Consider the following 18129-nt stretch of genomic DNA (forward strand, 5'->3'; position numbering starts at 1 on the left):
TTAAACCTAGATGATAGTACAGAAATTTCGAAGAAATAATTATAATGACTTATTAGAAACATGATCATAGAAAAAAACAATATATACACACACACACACACACAAGTGATAATACATCAAAGTAATTTTCAGGAGCCAATCAAGCTTGTTGCCAACCTCAAACTAATACTATATAATTAACTATAGTTAGTACAATTGGATTTCAAAATACTTACATTTGGTCCTTGCATGATGAAAGTAGCTTGCTATATGCAGTCATGATAACACCGACAGATCCAAAGTGCTCGTTGCGCAATTCCTTGTAACCCCTTTGCTCCAAAAGGTTTGCAATCTGAAATTAAGACAGCAGGGGATGTGTAACAAATGCAGATAGAATGTGTTGTTAGCTAGCAGATAATACAACAGTGTCTGCAGTCCCTGAGAAGGGGAGCCCTAACTGTAGATACTAGAGATTTCAACTATAAAAAAAACCGAGACTTCAACTACTAAAATAATGAAGACCTAGGAACGGATAGCATGAAAAACCTTGGTATTCGCAATGGATTCTTTGCCGCATATTCAGAGAGCTTAACAATCTTACGCTCATTTGGTAGTTCATCCTGCATAAGGAGTCATGACAACAAATTAAGCTCAGAAATATGCATATGACACCATAATATGAATATCAGAATTCCAGTAAATTAAGTCAGGAAAAAATAAGTTTTAATATTCTTGTACTGATTTCCAAGAATATATAGTTTGTGCAGACTTTATTGACACTTCCATGAGTATTGTTCAATTCCTTTAGTGTAAATTGTAACTGCATATTATCATCACCTCAATCTAGAAAAAATGTGAACTTGAGGATCTACCTATGCAAGTGCATGTGGAATAAAGAATGTTGTTGAAGTTCTGAGACTCCCATGCTATCAATGCATTAGTTGCTTATAGTCTCTCAAAAGCTGTCATGCAATCTTCAGACCCGAGAGTCTGCCAGATGCAGTCAAGGTAGTTTTCAATTTCTATGAGGGAAACATTCATTCCTAAGGGGAAATGTGTCCAGAATGCATGGCACCTGGCAATACATCCCCCTCACATAAATTGAAGAGTCCATGCGTATTGCACACACTACATGGCATGATAACTTGAATTCTACACAAAGAACATTTATCCTTGAGTTGAGACTACTTACAAACTTATAAAAGGTTAAAAGATAATTATTTGAAAATTGAGTTATGAACAGTTGATATTGCTTTCCCTTTTAGGAAGGTATTTTTGAGTTTTCTGTTTTTTTAAATGTTCATTATATTATTCCAAGAAAAAATAAACAATATGTACAAATATAGCATTTTACAAAAAGCAGGTGGCAAGTGATAATAAATAACAAAGGTCACCACCATATGTCCAAAGCAGGTATAAGAGACTTCTCAAGCATCTAAAGTGCAATAATCTAAGGCATACTTTGTGGTAGTTGTCACCGTCTAAAAATGCAAGGTTCATTTCGCTTTTTCATGGGCTTCCCTCTCTCACCAGCAGAGAAAGGGATCCTTGTAGTTCAGTGGCAGTTATAGGTTGTGAGAAAGACTTGGAGGTTACGCCCCTTGTTCTATTTGTACATATTGTTTTATTCTAAGAAAATAAAACAACACGTACAAATACAGCATTTTACAAAAAATGGGTGGCAAGTGATAATAAATAATGAAGGTAACAGCCATAAGTCAAAAGCAGGTATAAGAGACCTCTCAAACATCAAAGTGCAATAATCTATGGCATACTTTGTGGTAGTTGTTACTATTACCCACCAAAAGCTGGTGACCCCATAGGAGATTTTTTTCTCCCACACTTTGCATCCAGCCGTCCAGCCAGCAGCCCTTAACAGCCAACATTAGCTTATGACATGTCATTTTATCTCCGCCACCTACATCAGTCATATGCCTTCTTCACCCATCCGGCAAGAGCACATGGACGAAGGTGGGCTTTCGATAAAAAGTTACTTTATTCATTTTGCAATCAGTTGTTTATATGCTTGTTTGTATTTGGCTTTTGATATGGATTAATGGGGTGACCTGGAAGAAGGATGGTTTTGGCTGTGATCTTGTTCCCTCACCTTAAATGGGGGGTTAATCTTCGACCCTAGTCCAATGGGACCTCCCTAATGGCCCAATGGGTATAGGAGGGGCACTACTTGGGAAGCCTTGATTGAGATAGTGTGTTCCATCTATCCCTATTCCATACTTACCACTTTCCATCTTACATTACAAGCCCTTATTCCACCTCCATTCTTCGGGTTCAACTAACCATTGGTTCTCTGGGATTTGGCACCCATACATCCTCATACCTAGGTAGGGCCCAAAACTTTGCCCTGGGAGGTTGATGCAGCTAAAAGAAAAAGAAAAAGCATATAATGGCCACAAGCAAAATAAAAGAAAGAATATCAAAATGCAAAAGATGGTCGGGACATACACATTAGCATGTGGGCAAAAGCCTAACATGAGCTCTACCTCACTCATTATGGCCATCACCCAGTTCCTGAGCACCATATTGCTCCTATACATCATGAAAGGAACCTTGCATGTCCAATCCCAATGGGCAATGAGTTGCCTCATCATTAAGGGGTATACAACTATTATACATCATACAAAGCAAGCTCTAACCCTTTGAGCTATGAGCAACAATACAAAGAAAAACCAAGCAAAAGTAAAAAGGCACACAAAAGGGGTGGAAAAACAAAGGTCGGGTTGGTAGCTCATGCATCCATGATTGCTCCCTCCCCACATCTATACACTTAGGATGTGGATCCCCATCATGTTGGTCCCTTTGACCATGGCACTTGGCCATGAAGTCTTCTCCCCTCTGTTACCATCATTGTTCACATAACACCTATTGATTGAAGGGTGGACTAAGGAAATGTTACTTCCCCTTGGGGGCTGGAAACACCTAATAGGGTTGTCCTTTAGCCACTCCTACCTAGGGAGGAAACACCATTGCAAGTTCAAAGCCCCAATTTTGGAAGGGAAGCCTTATTTGAAGTGTTAAATAGCCCTTTACATTCAATCTTGGTTCACTTAGATGCAAAAATGATTATTGTACCTAATGACTAGTTGCTTGCACTAGACTTTATGTTGTGATTGTCAAGTGGTTCCACAACCATGACCTAGGCACCTCACCCACAGGTACCCAGGCCTCTAGAGAAGCATATTGAGACCCACAGGTACCCAGGCCTCTAGAGGAGCATATTGACACCCACAGGTGAAGCGTTGAGAGCCATGGGACTCCAAGTAGCAACAGAGCATCACACACACCCTTGGGCACCTCCAGCACCCAAAGCATTTTGGCACTTTGCCCTACATTTGATGACTTTTTGGGATGATGCACCTGGCCCGTCATGCCCCCAGGCAACCTTAGCAATTTGTAAGGATGGCAACTGACCCAAGGCCCAGATGAGGATGGTCTCACCCCTTGAGACATGGGAGGGCTAGCACCACCTTGGTGTGGCCCTCGCATCGAAGGGTCCCGATTAGGGACAGGGGGAGCAGCGAAAGAAGAAGAAGGACCTGTCAAAGGTCAAGTGCTTCAGATGTGGTGAGCTTGGCCACTACAACACCCAATGTCCTCTCAAGAAGAAGGAAAAGGAGGAGAAGCAAGACCAGCAGGCAGCATCAGCAGAGATTAATAGGCTGTCCTCCAGGCTGGAGGAAGCCTTCGCCGTGTTTGTTGACATAACCCCAAGAGTAAAGTGGGGTGACTTCGTATTGTAGCCTCAAAGTGCTACAGATGGGCAGGATTCTTGAGGAGGTCCACCTCTTGAATCAGTACCTTGCTACGGGAGCCCACAGTATTCAGTAGCAGGATGGATCAGTGGCAGTAGATGCAGTCAGATGCCAAAGTGACAGATGCAGAGTCTAGTTGCATGTCAGATGTTGGGGAGCGCAGTGCAGAGTTGGCAGCAATGCAATTGGCACAGTGTAGAGTCAATAGCAGCGCAGATGCCTCAGTGACAGTGCAGATACTAGCAGCAGTCAGAGACTCAGGTGACAGATGTATCATACTGATCACAGTTGATTCAGTATTTAGGATGCTTTTCAGTTGCAGATGTTGCAGTTGCAGCAGCAGCAAATGGAGAGGGAGTTACAATGTAGATGCAGTGTTGGCAGCAGTTTTGCAGGGTCAGCAGCAGCACAGATGCAACACATATCAGAGTTGTGCAATAGTTGGTGGGCAGCAGCAGCCAGACATCAGCAACATGACAAGAGATGATGCAGAGACAGGTGTTTGCTACAGGGGGCAACAACACTAGAACGTGTTCCTCACTAAGAGGAAGGGTTAGTTTTTATAGCATCAGATGTCTTCTAGCTAGTGGAGAGGTTAGAATACATGTATTCTCCAAAACCCAGAAATCGTTTCTGGAAATTCCACTAGAGACTACTTAATTAGATTTATTAGTCAGTTTTTAATATTTCCTAAGTCTAAACTTAAGAAATATGATTAATTAATCAGAATTAATTAAGTCATGGTGAGAATGTTCTAGAAAAGTACATGGATCGATTTCTAGTTAATCCTAGCCATTGATTAAGATTTAATCGTGGTCGTTGAAGTCTCAACAGAGGATTATAAGAAGAAGTCGATGGGCTTGGAGAAGATACACCAAATCAGTTGAGCATTCGATTTTGCTAGGAAATCGATCTCCAGAGTAGTAGCATTCAGTTGCCAGAGGTGATTCAATGAGATCGAAGCAATGAGAGAGGGGCAGAGATAGTGAGGCCAGAGGAAGCTTTTCCAGTTTTGGCGAGTACATTGCAGAGAGGCAGTGATTGCCACAAGAGAGGCAGCACAAAGCCCTCTTGGGGAGATTTTCATTTTGCTGGGGAGAAGGAGAAATTCTGAGCCAGAAGCTGGGCAGAGGGTCCAGAGGCAAAGAGTATCAGTTTCCCAGACAACAGTTGACGAGACAGTGAGAGGAGACGCAGTTCTGAGCTTGTGGGACGCAGTAACTGCATAGGCTGATGTAGTGACTACGCAGAGGGAGCAAGGAGCAGCTCAATTCGAGCTAAGGTCAATGTTGGATCGCCTGTGGAGTGAGAAATTTTTCTCACTAGTTATTATTGCCAGTTATTTCTCTGTTTGGATTGCTAGTTTAAGCATCCATAGATTGTACTCATATTTTCACTACTGCATAATATCAAAACCCTCGGTTGCTGCCCCACGGGCTTTGGATTGACGGTGAATGGGTGCGTTGTTAAGGCACTCCTTGCGATAGGTCATCGGTTCAAATCCCCCGTGGGTACTTAGGTTAGTCTAATAGATACAAAAAAAAAAAAAAAAAAACCCTCGGTTGCTGCACCGGTTTTCCCGAGTTGGGTTTTTCCAGGGACTTAGTCCAAAAATAACGGTGTCATATTGTGTGTGTGCATCTATTTCTTCCAGCGTTTTTATTTCTTCTGCAGTATTTGTTTTGTGAAGGTTGCAATGTATTTGTTTCGATATTTTCCGTAGCACACAGCAAATAATTTGTTTAATTAAATTAACAAATAGAAGAAATAACATCAGTTGTTGCAATAGGATTCGGGGTTAGCCGAATTTTCACATGGTATCAGAGCGCAGATTGTAAGCCAGAGAGCTCAGTAGCAGAAGGGAAGAGGAATTTCGTAGCTCTATGTAAGCAGCAGTTTGAAACCCTCAGAGGCAGCGCAGTTTCTTGGCCAGGAGGGTCAATTTCTTGAGGAAAAATCGATTTCTCTGAGAGAGCGATAGAGAAATCGGATTTCTCCAGTTCGAGGATTACCAGAGGCAGAGGAGCAACCAATATTTTCCTTACAGAGCAAATCTCTCGTTGGACACAGTGTTTTGCAGCAGTTGCTAGTGCAAAAATAGCGTCAGGAGGAAGAAAGAGCACACATTGAGGGAATTTTCCTCATGGGAATCTAGCTTCAGAAGTTCAATTTCTCTTGCAGATCAGCAGTCGTTGTGAGCAGATTTACTCACTCCAGCAGGGAGTGCATAGAGCCTAGCAGTAGCTGAGCAGAAGAGAAGAGGAGGATTTCGACTTATTTTGCTGAGATGGCCACTGCCGGACTACGAGATCAAGACAGGTTGGACAGTGCTTCCAACTATGTCATCTAGAAGGCAAGGATGTCCTTCCTTCTAGATGAATATGGCCTAAAGCCATTCATAGATGCAGTGGTAGCTATCCCCACGGATGCAGATCAACTGAAGGAATACTGAAAGGAGATGGCGAGGGCAAAGAGGTTGATTCTTGATGGTGTTCGAGATCACATTGTATCACACATAGCAAGCCACAGAACGACCAAGGAGATGTTGGATACATGTTCCACGCTATACTAAGGCACTTCCAAGCAGCAGAAGATGTACTTGGAGGAAAATTTGAGCTGCACCAGGATGCAAAAGGGGGAACGCATAGACCCCTACCTCACCAGGATTCAGGAGATATGGGATCAGCTGTCAGTTGTTGGAGCAGCACCTCAAGCCACAAAGCTAGTACGATTGGCACTCAACAGTGTCTCCGAGGAGTGGTAGGTATTTGTCCAAAGCATTTTGGGCAGAGAAACCTTGCCAAAGTGGGACAAGATGTGGGCCGATTTGCAGCAGGAGGAGTTGAGGCGAGACTTAGTGAAGAGCTCCATCAGTGGCAGCACCAGCAAGTCGAAGCAAGTGAAGGAGGAGGAGAATGTGGCTCTCGCATCGAAGGGTCCCAGTCAAGGACAAGGGGAGCAGCAAAAGAAGAAGAAGAACCTGTCAAAGGTCAAGTGTTTTAGATGTGGTGAGCTTGGCCACTACGACACCCAGTGTCCTCTCAGAAAGAAGGAAAAGGAGGAGAAGCAGGACCAGCGGGCAGCATCAACGGAGATCCATAGGTTGTCCTCCAGGCTGGAGGAAGACTTCGCCATGTTTGCTGACATACCCTCATGAGTAAAGTGGGGTGACTTGGTATTGTAGCCTCAGAGTGGATACAAATGGGCAGGATTCTTGAGGAGGTCCACCTCTTGAATCAGTACCTTGCTACGAGAGCCCACAATATTCAGTAGCAGGATGGATCAGTGGCAGTAGATGCAATTAGATGCCAAAGTGACAGATGCAGAGTCTAGTTGCATGTCAGATGTTGGGGAGCGCAGTGCAGAGTTGACAACAATGCAATTGGCACAGTGCAGAGTCAGTAGCAGCGCAGATGCCTCAGTGACAGCGCAGATACTAGCAGCAGTCAGAGACTCGAAAGATAGATGCATCATATTAATCACAGTTGATTCAGTATTTAGGATGCTTTTCAGTTGCAAATGTTGCAGTTGCAGCAGCAGCAAATGGAGAGGGAGTGGCAATGCAGATGCAGTGTTGGCAGCAGTTTTGCAATGTTAGCAGCAGCACAGATGCAACACATATCGAGTTGCGCAGTAGTTGGTGGGCAGCAGTAGCCAGACATCAACAGCGTGACAAGAGATGATGCAGAGACAGATGTTGCTACAGGGGGCAACAACACTAGAACACGTTCCTCGCTAAGAGAGAGGGTTTAGTTTTTGTAGCATCAGATGTGTTCTAGCCACGAGATTTGGTGGAGGCTAGAATACATGTATTCTCCAATACCCAGAAATCGTTTCTTATAAATTCCACCTAGACACTACTTAATTACATTTATTAGTCAATTTTTAATATTTCCTAAGTATAAACTTAGGAAATATGATTAATTAATCAGAATTAATTAAGTCATGGTGAGAATGTTCTAGAAAAGTGCATGGATCAATTTCTAGTTAATCCTAGCCATCGATTAAGATTTAATCGTGGTCGTTGAAGTCTCAACGAAGGATTATAAGACGAAGTCGATGGGGCTTGGAGAAGATACACCAAATCAGTTGAGCATTCGATTTTGCTAGGAATTGATCTCCAGAGTAGCAGCATTCACTTGCCCAGAGGTGATTTAGTGAGATCGAAGCAGTGAGAGAGGGGCAGAGATAGTGAGGCCGGAGGAAGATTTTCCAATTTCGGCGAGTACATTGCAAAGAGGCAGTGATTGCCACAGAGAGGCAACACAGAGCCCTCTTGGGGAGATTTTCGTTTTGCTGGGGAGAAGGAGAAATTATGAGCCAGAAGCTCGGCAGAGTGTCCAGACGCAAAGAGTATCAATTTCCCAGACAACAGTTGACGAGACAGTGACAGGAGACGCAGTTCCGAACTTGTGCGACGCAGTAACTACATAGGCTGACGCAGTGACTGCGTAGAGGGCGCAAGGAGCAGCGCAATTCGAGCTAAGGTCAATGTTGGATCACCTGTGGAGTGAGAAATTTTTCCCACTAGTTATTATTGACAGTTATTTCTCTGTTTGAATTGCTAGTTTAAGCATCCATAGATTGTATTCATATTTTCACTATTGCATAATATCAAAACCCTTTATTGTTGCATCAGTTTTCCCGAGTTGGGCTTTTCCGGGGACTTAGTCCAAAAATGACGGTGTCATATTGTATGTGTGCATCTATTTCAATTTTCTTCCAGCGTTTTTATTTCTTCTGCAGTATTTGTTTTGTGAAGGTTGCAGTGTATTTGTTTCGACATTTGCAGTAGCACACAGCAAATAATTTGTTGAATTAAATTAACAAATAGAAGAAATAACATCAGTTGTTGCAATAGGATTCGGGGTTAGCCGAATTTTCACACTTGGAAGCCCTCAACATTGGAGCAGAGACTGACACTATGACCATTCAGAGCCTGATGACTAGTTGCTTGCACTAGACTTTATGTTGTGATTGTCAGGTGGTTCCACAGCCATGACCTAAGCACCTCATCCACAGGTACCGAGGCCTCTAGAGGAGCATATTGACACCCACAGGTGAAGTGTTGAGAGCCATGGGACTCCAAGCAACAACGAAGCATCGCACACACCCTTGGGCACCTCCAGCACCCAAAGCATTCTAGCACTTTGTGAAAATTCCTAGACTCGAAGGAACCCCTACTGCAACAAATCTGAATCTACTTCACCTACTTGATTTTTAAATTACATTCATCAAGTTATTCTTTTGAATACTAAATAAAATTACTTCTGCAACCTACACTAATTAAATATTTGATCTCATGAAACAGAAAACAGAGCAAAGAACAAGATGCATAGGACACTTGTTTTTTGGACACAATAGTCCCCGGAAAAACCCAATGCGGGAAAATCAGTGCAACAGCTCTGAGGGTTTATTATTATGCAGGAGAAATATCTGAATACAAATCTAGGATGCTCATCTAGCAATCATTTACAAAGAAAATACTAGCAGAAAATCTGAGTGAGTTTTACCTCACTTCACCCGGCAGAATTCCAGCTGATCTGGCACAAGACTGGCTAACCCGGCTATTTTTGCATTGGCTCTGCGTCAACCTTTGCTTCACCTTCTCTGCCCTTTGTGTCAGCGCTCTCGGTAGTTCTGGCAATTCCCGGCAGTTCCCGTTGTTCCAGCAATTCTGGATTCTGCGTGACAAGCAACTTTTCTGCTCTGCGCAGGCCCTTCTGGCTCTACGTCAAGACTGCGTGGGGGCCCAGACTGGCCCAGCGTCAGCTCTCCCGGCTACTGCGCTGCCTCTCTGCAAGCTCTCTCCACCTCTCTGTCTGTATTCTCTGGAAAGTCCTTCCAGATTCTCACTACCCCTCAGCTACAAGATCTCCTTAAACGATTTTCCTCCTGAGAACTTCTCACTTCAGAAAATTGATTTCCTCAAACTCTCTGTGTGTGTTTCCAAATGAACCCCAAGCCTCCATTTTATACTTTCCTGTTGAGTCTTCAACAGTCGAGATTAAGTCTCTAATCAACGACTAAGATTAAAACATGACTTGATCCGCCTTCTAGATCATTCTCACCCATATTTTGATTAATACCCATTAATATTTTAATTTCCCTAAGTTTAGACTTAGGAACCCCATTAAAAATATTAATTATTTTAATAAAATACAATCCGGGTGGAATTTCACCAAACGGTTTCTGGTTCTTTAAACTCATGTGCCTTAGCCTCTCCACCAATTTTCAAGGCTAGAGCACTTCCGATGCTACCAAAAACTAACACACTTTGCCTTACATTTGATGGCCTTTTGGGATGACGCCCCTGGACCCAGCATGCCCCTAACCGGCCTTAGCACTTTGTGAGGGATGGCAGCTAATCCAAGGCCCAAATGAGGATGGTTTCACCCCTTGAAGACATGGGAGGGTTAGCACCACCTTGGAAGCCCTCAACGTTGGAGCAAAGACTGACACTATGACCATTTGGAGACCCATGAGACCACCTTTGGTGCCCCAAGTTGGATTTTGGGGTCCACAAAGGAGTATTGATAGAGACTTGGGGGCCAACCCTTATGGGATGATTTTTAGAGGCTTCTACACCTCAACACATGCCACATACAGCTCAACACATGGATGACATCAACATTTTTAGCCCTATGGCTCACACATGTTGGCTAATCACTTGCTTTTTTGACTTGGCTAGTTGGGGTTAGCTTGTAACCCAAGGTTCTATTGTGATTTTACTTGATATTTAGGGGCTTTTGGGGTAATTAGATATTATGCCTCCTCATATAAATAGGAGGGATCATTTTGTAAATCATCATCACTTGGACTTCTGAATTCGACCTCTTGTTCTAATGGGAAAGATGTGATCTATGGAGCAAAATTTGTCTTGAGCATTTGTTCTTGTCTTTGGAGAAGTCACTTTGGATCGATAATTGGATTGTCTCATGCATATGGTCTTGTAAGTTCCATGTTTATTGCATTTTTGATTGATTTCAGGTCTAATGCATGTAATGAATTAATGATCTAGGTTAAATTTGTGCCCTAATTTTGTTGAATATCAATTGAATGGAAACTAGGTCATATTATTGCATGCATTACTCATAGTATGATATGTGAATGGCAATCCCTTTGGTGATCTCATGTTAGCTCTCCCAAGTGATCTTTGATCCCCCATAAAGGTGATAGTTAGGGTTTTAATGCTAGGGCATCAAAATATCCTTACTCCCTTGCAAGATCAAATCAATTTTAAGGAGACAGACTCCATTGACCCTAGGACTAGGCATGGCCTTCCTTGTAATCAACTCAACTTTTTATCCATTAACTTTCTCTTTCTCTCTCAACCTAATCTGGCCCCTTCAAGGCCAAGCAGCCAAGCCAGGGCTTGGTGAAAATTCCTAGGGAAGAGGGATTTTCGATGTTGGAGAGTCTAAACATCAAGAGGATAGTGGTTGCCACAAAATCCTTCCTTTTGGTAAGCATTCACTTCAATCTCATCCACAATTTCCTTTGCCCTAGGGTAAAACCTAGTTTGGTTTTAGCTTCAACTTAGGGGCTTTTGAGGGTTTTCATGTGCCTTGTCCTTGTTGAAACACATTGTAGGAAACCCTTTCTCCTTACCTTCACCTTTGGTAGCTGGCCATCCCAACCCTCAACCTACAAATCAAGCCCTAAGTCTTGTGACTCACAAATTTGGCATCTCTAGGGAAAGTGAATTGCCTTCGTTTGGTGTTAGGAACCCTGTACTTAAGTTGAGCCTTTCCCATTGAAAGCCTATTGGTCATCCTATACTTTCATACCTCGATATCTCTTATAGGTGACCTCATACTGGGACTCCTCCCATTGGTGAAAGTCCATAAAGAGTAGGGTGTTTTGGCTGTGGTGACAGTGGGCCATTACCCCATTGTTGTCACTTGGTCTAGTAATAGCCTTGTAGGGTATCACTCTCTAGGCCTGCTAGATTTTGTGGCAACAATTACCCTCTAAAAATGCAAGGTCATTTCGTTTCTTCATGGACTTCCCTCTCTCACCAACAAAGCAAGGGATCCTTGTAGTTCAATGGCAGTTATAGGTTGCAAGAAAGACGTATGCCCCTTGCTCTATCTTTCCAAGAATCATTCATCATCTAGTGTGCCAAGGAATATGGTTGGCTTGTTGGAAGATGTCTAGAGGTGCATTACACCAAGGGATACCATTTAGTCACACTTGCCATAGTTGTGGCAAGATTACACATGTTGCATCATTGATGGAAAGCCTTATTCCCAAGTCAAGCCAAGACCTATGATGGAGGATGTGAGTGGTAAGGGAGCTTTCAAACATCATTTTGTGAGGTAGTGGTTAAACAAAGCCATTGAAGATGAGCACCTTAGCCCAAGAAAGGATATATGCCAAGCTATGGGGTCAAACAAGTTGAAGAATCTAGGGCATCTAGCTTAGGATGAGATTCTTCTGACAATAATAACAATTTGTGAAGTAATTTTTATTTTTCTTATTGGCACAATCTTCTCTTATTATTATTAGTGTGTGTTCTTCTTACTTCATCAAATAATTACCAAAACACAAGAGACAAGAACAAAAGATGTTGGCTTTCAGCCAGGGAAAAACCTCTCTCCTAGAGAGGAAAACCCTTCTGCAAATTTCTCTTATTGAAGCTTCAATTGACAAATTCCAAACCCTAGACCCTTGACCAATAGATCCTCCAAGCACAAGACACAATCTCTCTTTCTTTGTCCTTCAATTGATGCCTTCTTCTGGGTTGCACCTTGATCTCTTCCTTCACACTTCTTCCGCAACTGCAGAAACCCTAGGTCTCCTTAGAGACCTCTTCTTTGGTGTCCTTCTTTCCTTCTCTACCTCGCTTGGCAATTTTCCTTCTCCTTGATACTTAGGCTAGAGAATGAGGCCTTTCTTGAGGTATGTCCTTGAGGTTATAGGTTGATCCTCTTAACCCTTACTATTGCTCTAATTTCTTCGCACGTGTGGCTAATCTAGGGCCTGAAATAAACCCTTTCACTTGCTCCTTTCCTTCGCTAGGTGTGGGACCTCCTTCACTTGAGATGGAGGCCTATTTGGAGCCTCTTTTCCACCCAATCGAAACTTCTTGTAGAGTTGCAATTCCTGACTTGTTGCAATAGCAAATTTCCTCTCTTACCTTCGTATGTGTGACAGAAAAGAGCCCTAAAACAGCCCTCCCAAACTCGGTTTCTCTTGCTTCTTCGTTGCCCTAGGATCATCTTTATCCCCCTTTTTTGCACCTCTTTCTCATACTCTCTTCTTCGTTGATTTCAAAGATGAGTAGTGATCCTTTTGTGAGGTTGAACTACCCTATATATAGGAGTATGTCCCTCCTTTTAGGCCGACTTGAAGAGGAGACTTGTCCTTCTGCTTTGGGGGATTACTTTTGACATATATCTTTGAATAATTAGATAGGTTACATAGTGTAACATGCCCACATGGGTCTTCAACAATTACATTGACTCTTTGACTTCCCTAGAAGCACTCAAATATGTGCTTGACCTACCAAATGAGCAAGAAACTCATTTTTACAATTTACAAAAATAATGTTTCTTTTTCTTTTACAAGTACAAAGATCAAAATTACATTTATAAAGATCAAACCTAGTTACACTTTCTTCAACAAAACATAGAATATAGGAGAAATTCCCTTTTCAAGAAGATAGTTTGGCTATGTTGAAGTCAATAAAACACCTGCATGGACAAGCTTTCACACATTTGGAGGCATATTTCACCTTTTGAGGTATATGGGAGCAAGGATACATTGTCAAGCCTTTTATATATATTTGGAGGCAAACTCTTTGCATGAAGAGGTACCACGTGACATGATCAAACAACATCCCCCACGCCCCTAACGAAAAAGCACTTGCTTATGAAGATGACAAATGGCACTATGAACCAATTTTATGCATTCAAAGAAAAAAGGAGCAAAATGCCCCACATGGAGGAACTAGAGAGCATGACATGTGACAAGGAAGAAGGCTAGAAGAAATGCCCTTGTTTGGATGATGCCATCCGCTGGTATGTACACCTGTATGATCAAAAGAATCCACTTGATGAAGAAGCGCTCTATTCCTAGGATGAAAAAGAATGACATTTATGGCTTAAATCATGGATCTACCCCATTAATGAAGGCATTATGGGGCAAGGCGAATCTCACTCAAATGGCATTAAACCCATGCTAAAGGGTCATTATGGTACAATTCACATGGATGAAGAAATGATTCACATATTTGGAGGAGTTACTTCAAGAAGTGCACACATGTTATCTTATGATTAAACCAAACCCTAAAAAGCACTCAAAAGAGAAGAACCCTACTTCTAGTGTCTTAGCTCTCATTTATTATTATTTTAGAGATTCATTTGCTAGAGGCATATTTGAAAGTTTGGGAGTTTCCCTCTAAGCTTAATTGAAGATCTTTAAGAGGAAAAAATTAATATGCATTTCATCGTAAGGTTCTTCATCTTTATTTCATTTTTCTTGGGTTGCTTTGATGGTTCAAAATTACTTGTACAAATCTGCAAGTGGAATCCTTGAAGAAGGGCAAGTTTGCTTCCAAAAATAGACATTAGGGTCGAGGTGTGTAAAATTTCCTTAAATTGCAGCAACTGGAATTTATTCTTCTAACCGATTAGCAGTTTATTTGTTTTACAGCAAATAACAAATAAATCACATTGCAATTCTTCACAATAAAAATATGTTGCGGAAGTAAATCAAGAACTAAGAAATAGATGCACACACATAAAAATCAACACAATTATGTTGGACTGAAAAGTCCCCGTAAAAAGCATGAAGGGAAAACCGATGCAGCAGATGAGGGCTTATTTTATTATTATACATCAAATTTGGGAGTACTATAATCTGGATGCCTAACTGACAATCCTCCGGCAACTATACTGGCAAAATAAACTGGATAAGATTTTCTCCCTCTGCAATCAATCTCGGCCTCCTCTAGCATGCTCGAACCCCACACTGGCAAATTCACACTCTACCTGGAATTCGCATTGCTAGATTCACACATCCCCAGATTTGCCTCCAACTGGGTCGTCTAGCCTCCCACTGCCTCTGGAAAATATTCACTCTACTTTCTGGAATTTGATCTGGCCTCTGGCAACTCGCACTCCTGGATTGTCTAACTCGCACTACCTATACAGCCCTTTCTACAGAATTGTTTGACCTCCCTTTTCATGCCTCTCTGGCACTGGAAACCACTGGTAAATTCTCCAGAATCCTACTCCCAAATTATTTGTTGCTCCCTCTCTGTTGCTCCCTCTATGTTGCTCTCCCTCTGGCTGGAATTGCGCCCTCACTAAATCTGCGAACTGGGTAGCTCAATCTGCCAAGATGACTGATGCTCTCGCAACTGTATCTCTCTCCATCCCTTCACGCTGCTCTTATAATCTCTCGTTGAGACTTCAACGGCCAAGATTAAATCTCCATCAACGGCCAAGATTAAATTTCCATCAATGGCTAAGATCAATTAGACTTCATCAATAGAAGTCTCTAGAGCAATCTCAAACATCCTTAATTAATTAACTTTAATTTACCACTTTTCCTAAGTTAGACTTAGAAATATTTTAATTATGGCAAATTAATTTAATTAAGGTAAATATTCACTCTACCTTCTGGAATTTGATCTGGCCTCCGGCAACTTGCACTGTTGGATTGTCTAACTCGCACTACCTATATAGCCCTTTCTACAGAATTGTTTGACCTCCCTTTTCATGCCTCTCTAGCACTGGAAAACCACTGGTAAATTCTCCAGAATCCTGCTCCCAAATTATCTGTTGCTCGCTCTCTGTTGCTCTCCCTCTGGCTCGAATTGCGCCCTCACTGAATCTGCGAACTGGGTAGCTCGATCTGCCAAGATGACTGATGCTCTCACAACTGTATCTCTCTCCATCCCTTCAAGCTGCTCTTATAATCTCTCGTTGAGACTTCAACGGCCAAGATTAAATCTCCATCAATGGCTAAGATCAATTAGACTTCATCAATAGAAGTCTCTAGAGCAATCTCAAACATCCTTAATTAATTAACTTTAATTTACCACTTTTCTTAAGTTAGACTTAGAAATATTTTAATTATGGAAAATTAATTTAATTAAGGTGTTTCCCAAGCTTATCTCGCAAAACCTTTTCTGGGTTTTGGAGATCTAGTGTTCCTTAGCCTCTTAGCATCATCTAAGACTAGAACACTTGTCTAATGCTACCATATCCATCAAAAACTAACAAGGTGAAACCCCTTCCTTGTCTTGCTGTAATCATTGTACTTATTTTAGGATATTTGCTATTGTAACTTGTCGGTTATGCATGTTCACTCTATTTTTGAGAGCTGCTCTAGTTAGGAGTGAAGGTCAAGTGTGACACGTTTAAGTCCTCTTGATCTTGTGGTAAAATCAGATTTGAATACTTCATGTATTGTCGGTTCTTCATTCAATAATAAAGCTGCCCCAATTTGTCTATTTCATTTATGGTTTTATATGTGGCTGTCCTTTAATTGTTCATGGTTGCATGCTTTTACTTGGCTGATTTTGTGCTTGTTGTAAAAGCATCTTTGAAAGGGCCCTCCTAGTTTTCTGTATATTGCAGTAAATCCATGTGATTGGGTAAAGCGTGTTTATAACAACCTAACTATGCCTCCTTTCGTACTGTTCAAACAACCCTGATTGTTGAACCTGTCTCCATTACCCAGTTGGATAGACACTGGTCTTGGTAATCCACCGTCCCTTTATTTCTAAAGAGCAGCATAAATGATCTTTTCTAGGGTTTCCCCCTTGAGCTGGAAAGAACTGAACTGAAGTGAGAGAGAGTTGATCTGGTGACAGTGGGCAACTTTCCTAAGTGCCTCTGGGGCTGCACTTCATTCAAGGACTTGAATATCTTTGGGTGCAGGTCAAGGAGGTAACAGTGGTCACAAGATGCCATAAGCATTCATAAGCAAAGTGACAAGCCTGTGTAGTCTAGAAGGACAAAATTAATAATTAATAGATGTGAAAGATACAAGAAATGATGAATATGGTGCAGTGAAGATGTAAGAATAACTGCATGAAAATAATATTATGACAATGTAATAAGAGTCACTAGGGAACTCCACTTAGTGCTATTGTTAGCATATTATGTTATGATGTGATAAAGGGCAATATAACTGAGATTTATTATTAGGCTTGCATGGTTATGAAAATTCAGCAGATCAACTACCAAAATTTATGACTAAGAGGAAGACACTCATACTGTATGAAATTATTCCAATCATAATAAATCTATTTTCATAATATTTCCTACGCGTCTTTTCCCAATGGTGGTATCAGAGCAAGAAGGGCACCTATACCCTGTCTGAACACAAAGATCACAGATCATGCTAGAGAGAGAAAGGTGGTAAATAATAGACATTTTTTTTATTTAGTCCAAAGTTAATAAATTTAATTCAAGTTTATGAAATATTTAAAAAGAGCATAGGATGATTTGATCTAATAAAAGTAAAGGCAGAATAAAACCAATCACTATAACTACTCGAAGAAGGGAGCAAACAAAAAAAAATCCTTGCATGGTCCACCTTACCTTGAATGGCCTACTATGGTAGTTAGTACCAAATAAATGTAATGTGGCCTCATGAAAGAAGGTCCACTACATAGTTAGGAGGTTGTTATGATTAGGGTTCTTTTGTTCGCCCCTTTGAGGAGTTTGCTTTGTCCACCTTACCTTGAATGGCCTACTATGGTAGTTAGTACCAAATAAATGTAATGTGGCCTCATGAAAGAAGGTCCACTACATAGTTAGGAGGTTGTTATGATTAGGGTTCTTTTGTTCACCCCTTTGAGGAGTTTGCTTTGTCCACCTTACATTGAATGGCAACTCTAGGCCTCCTTGAAATGGTTGTGCATTAAGGTTTTAATGCACAGAGTTTACAAATTTAAATCCAAATCGGTGTTAATGATATTTCTAGGTGTAAATTCCAGATCTAGAACATGAATGAAAAGTCTCATTTAAAAGATATATAACTAGTATGAGGAAAAGACACAAACCATGCAAAATTTCTTGGTTTTTTAATGCTAGAAAGGTGGATGATTTGCCTCTAGTTCAACTAAAATGACTCTCAATCTGATTTTATGATTTTAACTTTTTGACCAATGAAATATTCAAATATAAACCATAATTAAATTCCCTATTAAGATCGCACAAACAAGGGCCAAATCAACCGAAACTCCCTAAGGTTTGAAGGGAAATTCAGTGATTTTGCTTGGGAGAGGAGAGTCAAACTTAAGGTATCGTATTTTGGGGGTATAAATGGCTTTAAAAGCAGTCTTATTTAGGATAATTTTCTTCTGTAAATACCAGATTGCAAAACAAAACATAAAAAGGTAAAATTAAGATTATTT

General features: G+C 41.3%; 1 protein-coding gene across 3 annotated transcripts in view; it reads right to left on the bottom strand.

Moving 5' to 3' along the window:
* Positions 1-205: 205 nt before the first annotated feature.
* The window catches only part of LOC149247116 (protein SEMI-ROLLED LEAF 2-like), a 50230-nt gene continuing 32306 nt past the window's right edge, over positions 206-18129 (bottom strand). For all 3 annotated transcript variants that reach the window (XM_089455826.1, XM_089455827.1, XM_089455828.1), the window contains exons 3-4: positions 527-599; positions 206-333 (exon numbers count right to left, since the gene is read on the bottom strand). In XM_089455826.1, the coding sequence (XP_089311952.1) occupies positions 212-333; positions 527-599 (195 nt within the window). In that variant the 3' untranslated portion in view covers positions 206-211. The remainder of the gene's footprint in view (positions 334-526; positions 600-18129) is intronic.

The sequence above is a fragment of the Pinus tabuliformis genome, chromosome 7 (genome assembly GCF_031772625.1).
Source record: "Pinus tabuliformis cultivar Carrire ecotype Pingquan chromosome 7, CPIR1, whole genome shotgun sequence".
Taxonomy (NCBI): Eukaryota; Viridiplantae; Streptophyta; class Pinopsida; order Pinales; family Pinaceae; genus Pinus; species Pinus tabuliformis.